We start from the raw sequence: 6929 nt of genomic DNA on the forward strand, positions 1-6929 counted from the left end.
CACATCACTAAAGATCCTAAGATGGAAACATTTTGTAGTAATTGGTGGCTTTGTAGGACACTAGGTCCCGAGTAATCCCTCAGCATTCATTTTTCAAAACTACAACTATTTCTTCTATAAATGTGTGACCTGTATATTTCCCACCGAATAAATGAGACATGAATTTTGGAAGAGCCCAAAGTGATATTATAAAATATTTCTAGCTGTCAATCTTAAATGTTAGTATGTAGTTTGAATGGTTCTTGTGACATAAATATGATCTATTTTTTCTTCTAGCAGTTCCAAGGGTACAATAACACTAATTACAACACCATGCTAATAATTACAATGATATTCGACCATACTCGGGCCTCTTATCATAAACTAGGGCAGTGCAAGATGAACAAGCAAGATTAGAAACACAGGCTAAAAGCATGCTGTCCGTTCCTGTTACACTGCAGAGCCAACTCAATTAATCATGCCAGGCATCAAATGTGAGTATCCTCAGCTTTGTTAATTGCATACTGCCTGTAAATCAAGAAACAACGATATCACAACGTTGGCACCATCAATGTGACTGATGGAGAAGCAAGTAACAATAAATCTACAGCTGAATGTGACATAATGACTACTATAATTTTACCTAATTAGGAAGCGCCAATTAACAGTATGATTATACAAGATAATGATTTCAACTTTATGATTGAATCCCAAAATCATATGTTAATCAACATTTCAAGCAAAGAATGAAAGTATCAAATAAAAGAATTAGCAGCAGAGGCCACACAAATAGTTAGTGCCAAATGTCATCATCACCACCTTCCCTTTCTACACCAACACTTCCTACCAGCAACAAAGGCACACAGACCACCCAAACATTAATATTCTGATCCCTTCTCCAGCCAGTAGAGGAATAAGTATGATGGAAATCCCTTTCTACTATCCTCTATATTTCTACAATTCTCAGAACTAACAACTTAAATTCAGAATTTCAGGTAACGGATAAGTCTTATCTTCAAGAGTAGGTGTCTGCGAAGGTGCTGAATGAGTTATTCCCATTTTGAACTTTTGAAGATATTTTCAGAAAACATTGAGAATTCTTCACACATGCAAAGACAAAAAGAACAGTAATCAACTCAACCTAAAAACAGAGAAAAACTAGCAAATTTCATCTGGTCCTACCCTGTAAATTAAATTGTGTGAACTTGCAAGCTATTGACAAATGTTCTTCTTCCTTAATAAGTTGTACCGTTACAAACAAAATTGCTTATTTCTGACCACAATAAACATACTTAAAATAGGAAATTTTATTCAAGACTGAGACCCACTGGACAATTCCTAACTTTCAAGTTGCATACACAAAATCAAAAGACAGGATATACAAAAATGTCAGATGCTATATCCCACATAAAAACTATAACCTATCACAACTGGAAACTCAAGAAACACAGACTCGGAGATTGGATATCCATGCAAAGTTGCAAAGAGAAATCCCACAAGATAGTTTGAGGCCATAATCACTTTACAAAATAAAGTATACTACAAATAATTTTCCAAACCTACTTATCAGTTATCAACCAACTACCACAAAACAAGTATTGACACTATGAAAAACCTTCAGAATCTTAATTATAGTAAATAAGGTTGGTCGCTAAATTTACATAAAAAAATACTCGCCGGAAACAAGAAACAGGCAAACATATATATGAAAATGCATACCTCAGCCGGTGCTGGGATGATAGATTCCCTGTAAAGTTTGAAAAGCAATTCAACTTATTGCATCTATACATAATTAAATGGTTCTTAACAAATCAAAAGTACACTGAGTACCTTGGCCTGTCAGATTTTGCAAGATGTTTAGACATTATTGATGCCTGTAATACAACACATTATCACATTATTCTCTACCTTAAAATTGAATGCATTATCAATATAAATTAACACAAATCAACACTTAAAAATACTTTCAGGCAATTAGATTGAAAAGAGTAATTAAGAAAAACTCATTCGATTTATTGAAAGAGAGAACTGTTTGAATTGAGATACTCGTTTGAGTGATACAACCCCACCCTCCAAAAAAAGAAAATTAATAAAAAATGAATAGACATATATATTGACCCACATGCTTTTCAAACTTCAATTGATGAAGAATAGAAGCCACACAGATTAAAAAGTTATACAGATTTAAATTAATAGTCATATGGTGATTGTAACAAGTATAGACTTGCTTGAGCAAACAAAGAAAACAAAAGCAACACTGCAACATTTAGTCATATAACAATTGAAAATTAAAAGTAACTGAAAATTTCAATGAATCCATAGATAGATAGAAAGACTCAAGAAAGCAGCACGCACTGCCATTTTTTCCTATTTTCACTCCATTTTCTGGCAAAGTACCAGCTTTACCTTGCTGAGAAAATTTTGCTTTTGCTTCCTAAAAGAGCACCAATTCTTGCAACTCATAACAGCAGTTTTTTTCAGCTTTCATTATAAAGAACTTTTGTACTTTGGCAAACACTATGAAACATCAAAAGAAGAGCTTCTCTAACTAAAAAGCAGCTTTTGTTGATTTTACATCACAATAAAAGTATCAAACAGGCTCTAAATGCCTTGGACCTAACTTGTGATTTCAACTGCATGAACAAAAAACATTACCTGCTCCTGTATGATGCTCCTTGCTTCGACAAGTTGAGCTTCAAGCTCAAGTTCCCTCTCAGTAGCCTCTGAAGTAACTTCTGCTTCTTTTTGAGCATCTTGCAATTGAACCATACGCTCCTTCATATTTCAATTTTCAAGCAGTTAACAACCAAAGACAAACAGTTCATATCTGCAAATACTTAAAAGATACAAATTGGAAAGTGATACTAATAAGTAATTACCTTTATAGAAGCCATTTTGTTGCGAAGACTTTCTTCTATTTGATCTCTGGCCATGTGAAAAGGAAGGTCAAATACATCCTGCAAGTAACAAACTCAATAATTTCAGAAGGCAGTTTGACACGGAATAAAGTATGAAAATTTAAAAACCTTCCATACCATTTTCCCAACCAATGGAGATTGTGAAGGATCACTTTCAACTCTTTCATTGCCAGTGAAAGATTGCTTTGGTAGTCCATTAGGAGCATTTAAGAAATCACGCATATCCACCTGTAATCAGTACACTCGCGAATCTCATAATCTAGGTCAAGGAACCTGCTTTAGCGGGAGGGGCATCGCAGAATAAAGGTCTTCATATAGAGGGAAGTACAGACTACAGATTGTAGGTGACATATAAAATAGAAAATAGGATGAAATCAAAAAAGAAATATACTGAAAGCCACCAATACCACAAATCGACTCCCGTGTTAGTGTTCTTCCAGTACCCATTTAATTACTATGTCCATCCATCATTTTGCACTTTGCATCACAAAATAACCGATTCCCAGAACACACAAAAATTATATTGTTGACTTCATGTCCAAACCAAAAACATAATTTGTTTAATAAAGATAAAGGTAATGGAACAAAAGTAGCAAATCCATTCATGCACAGGTGTATGCACACACACACATTTACAAACAAAGATATTCACATGGGGGAAGAAAGGGAATATCAGGGAGATAGAACTCTTTAAAATTGCAGGCAAGATGGAAATTTAAAAAAGCAGCATACAGTAACTGAATGATAACAAAGCAAAAGTTGATGAAAGTTCAAAATTACATCAAGTAGAATCAATGAAACGTGAACAGAAGAGACATGTATTGCATTCATAATCTTGTCTGTAAGTAGAAATTTCAGCAAATAACAATAATCACCTATCAGGAACCTACCTGCATTGATCTCAATAATGCTCTTAAATCAGCATTCTCTGCCATCAGTTCTTGATTTTTTGACTCATAAGCATCCACCTTTCAACATTAAAAATAAATTGTATGAGACGAGGATGTGTCCCGAATACAAAGAACTGTAATGACAGAGTGAAAGTTTATCAATATGCATACAATCTTTTTATAAAAATCATTGTCAGCTTTCTTCCCATTCCATGTTCCACGTTGCCTCCCTTCCTTCTGTTTACACACATCATAAATACCAAATTCTCATGAAATTGAATATCTTCCAAGCAAAGTCCAAACTAAATGGATAGCTGGTACCTGAAGCAAATTCATTATCTCCATGCCTGACCTAGACTCTTTCTTCTTCTCCATCAACACTTGGTTTAGCCTCTCCTGCAAATACAAAATACCAGCCCTTCATCATTTCCAAATCTAATAATATGTGGACCCGCGTAAGTTCCTATCATGTAAAAGCACTAATCACCAAATATGGTTCTCATCAGAATAAAAACAAAATCAAAGATATCACACCTGCAACTTTATGTATTCTTTTTCCTTCTTCTTCATCTCATGCATTTGTTGAGTCTTTACTTGCTTTAACACCATTCAAGAGTCAAATTCACAAGAGTCAGAGGCTTTATCCATTTTGAAGTAGGGTCATCCAAACAAGACGCCACAATAAGCAAAGAAGATCAAACTTCTAACCTGATTACCAATAACCATTCTCTGGAATTCATCCCTCTCCTGTTGCAGCTTCTCAATTTGGGCCTTCAGAGCTGCAGTGTTTTTAGCTTCCTAAATAACAGGAATTCAACCCCAGTTAAACAAAATCTAGCAGCATCACTGCGTAAAAAAGGAAATTGTTGCATCTTGCATAATGGACACACTTCTGATCTTTTCATCTAAGCAAGACAATAGCATGCTTTACGTTTGCCAAAACCAGATTTCCAAGCATCTCCTTACCGTTCTAGTAATAGTCGCTATCTCCCTGTCTTTGACTTGTAGTTGACCTTCAAGCCTCTCCACTTTGGCCTCCAATCTCGAAATGTCAGACAACAGTCTACAACATCAAAAGTAAAACACATTGAACTCACACACAACACATTACGTGACTAACATTAATCGAAGGATTATACTTATTTGGCAACTACCGTTGTCTTTGATCATTAGCAGACTCTCTAAACTCCACGTCGCGCTGTCTCTGCTGCAGCAAGACGTAAATGCAATTGCAAGTCCTCGCAATTGAAACCTACCACATTTTTCAAAACAGCATCATTCACATAATGTGCATACTACATACATTGGCGCAAAAAACAATGCACATGAAAGACGGAACGGGATCAGTTCAATACTCACGGGGTCATTTGCGAAGAGATCGAGCGAAGCCGGGAAACCAAACGTGACGAGCGATTGGTTGAGATACTTAGCGCAATGCTCCAAATTGTCCGCATCGGCGAACGTGTAGTCGCTGAAACAAACAAGAGAAGCAAAAACCCTACGATTTGGTTAAAATGCCCGAGAAAGGGAAGAATTGAAGAGGAATAGGGTTTATTAACTAAATAAACTAACCCGGCTGTGAAGGAAGATTGAGAAGGTGGCTGCAAAGAAAAGGAAGAGTTAGAGAGGGAGAATGATGTAAATAGGGATTGTCGGAGAGTTTTACCCTAAGATCCAAGTCTCCGTCAGTGGGAGGCATTGTTGTTAGAGAGAAAGAGCTTCTTTTCTGGGCTCTGCGTGTGACTCTGAGTAGTAATAGTGTTAGTTCTTAGATCTAAACTTTGAGATATTCAAGCGGTGCCCAAATTTGAAAGAGGAATAAATGAAACGGGTGCTCTGGTTGGGGAGAATAATATACTCTGCGGTCGGATCTGGATATTTGTTTTTGTACCCTCCAATTACACACCTACAGCTGGCTTCTGATGGCTTTTCTTTGAGTGGCTTGTGACGTGGCGGTTTATGATTGGTTGGCAAGATGCAAGGTGGCAAATACGAGTTATATTTTGGTTTGTGATTATGGCGCCTAACTAGAGAATCCTTTTGACTAGGCAGGCACTCACTCTGGATTTTTTTGGTTGAAATGAAGTGAAAGCAAACATCCCTTGAATTAGACGTGCAGTGTTTTCTTTTCTTATTTGTTTTGGTTGGGATGCGACTTTCATCTCGTAATCAATGTTTATGCCTATATATCTTTCGGGTTATAATGCACTTCTCGTCTCGTAATCAATGTGGATTGTTTTGTCCTGTCCCAACACACTTAACTCCTCCACCCACTTGTCTTCATTTTATGATTCATTCATCACTTAAATTTCTCTACAATGGTAAGTAGTAGCCAAAATGTACAAAAAATTGGGTTCTTTATGCTTACCACGAGACCCTAGAAAATTATGATGTTAGGTCCTTTGCTATTAACCCTTTGCATGTATTAAAGGGTTTTTTTTTTTTGTTTTTTGAGATAAAGGGTTCGTTATTTTGATCCTGACAGCAACGGCTATGTTTCAGTATTACATACATTGTGTTGAGATAAGAAATGTCTGGCTTTGATTGATCAGGTTACTTTGTGGACACTGTTAGTTTGTTTTCGTATTTTATTAAATGATTAATGATGTTACATATACTCACCAATACTGATATTTTATATAATATATAAGTTTTTTTTTATTATCTATCTAATTAAAACCAATCTCACTTTTTTCTAATTATTATTGTAATTACATCAGCTCATTCTAATATAAGATGATGCTTACTGAGCATTGTTCTTTTAAATTGAATGGTCTTTGAACTTTTTATTTAATGTATATGTTCTCTTGAATTGATTTATAGTTAATTTTGAAAAAAAAATACAATTATTTAAGAACTCAGGTTTTTTCAAGAAAGTGATAAGTGACAAATTGAATTATTGGTGACATTTTAAAATAAATTAACTATACTTAACATTTATTGAAATGAAATTCTTTTTATATGCAAAACTATTTTATTTATAAAAAAAAGGATGTGGTGTCTCGTTTTTCTTTTTTATCCTCGTAAATAATTGTTATATAAATTATTGATATCAAACTCATCATATCTGTTAATGAAAAATACTGTTTAGATATGTATAATAATATAGATATAGATAGATATGGACACACACGTAACATGA

General features: G+C 34.9%; 1 protein-coding gene across 1 annotated transcript; it reads right to left on the reverse strand.

Annotated features, from left to right (window-relative positions):
* Window positions 1-152: 152 nt before the first annotated feature.
* On the reverse strand, window positions 153-5607 carry LOC114394242 (afadin- and alpha-actinin-binding protein-like). The gene is made up of 16 exons (XM_028355915.1): window positions 5454-5607; window positions 5360-5388; window positions 5147-5258; window positions 4942-5039; window positions 4754-4850; window positions 4496-4585; window positions 4322-4384; window positions 4109-4183; window positions 3959-4024; window positions 3788-3865; window positions 3015-3125; window positions 2859-2936; window positions 2635-2754; window positions 1810-1853; window positions 1699-1726; window positions 153-507 (listed from the first exon to the last, which is right to left on the reverse strand). Exons 1-16 carry the CDS (start codon window positions 5484-5486, stop codon window positions 493-495), a joined length of 1137 nt encoding a protein of 378 aa, XP_028211716.1. The 5' UTR covers window positions 5487-5607; the 3' UTR covers window positions 153-492.
* Between the last annotated feature and the right edge of the window lie 1322 nt (window positions 5608-6929).

This window comes from Glycine soja, chromosome 17 (genome assembly GCF_004193775.1).
Source record: "Glycine soja cultivar W05 chromosome 17, ASM419377v2, whole genome shotgun sequence".
Classification (NCBI taxonomy): domain Eukaryota; kingdom Viridiplantae; phylum Streptophyta; class Magnoliopsida; order Fabales; family Fabaceae; genus Glycine; species Glycine soja.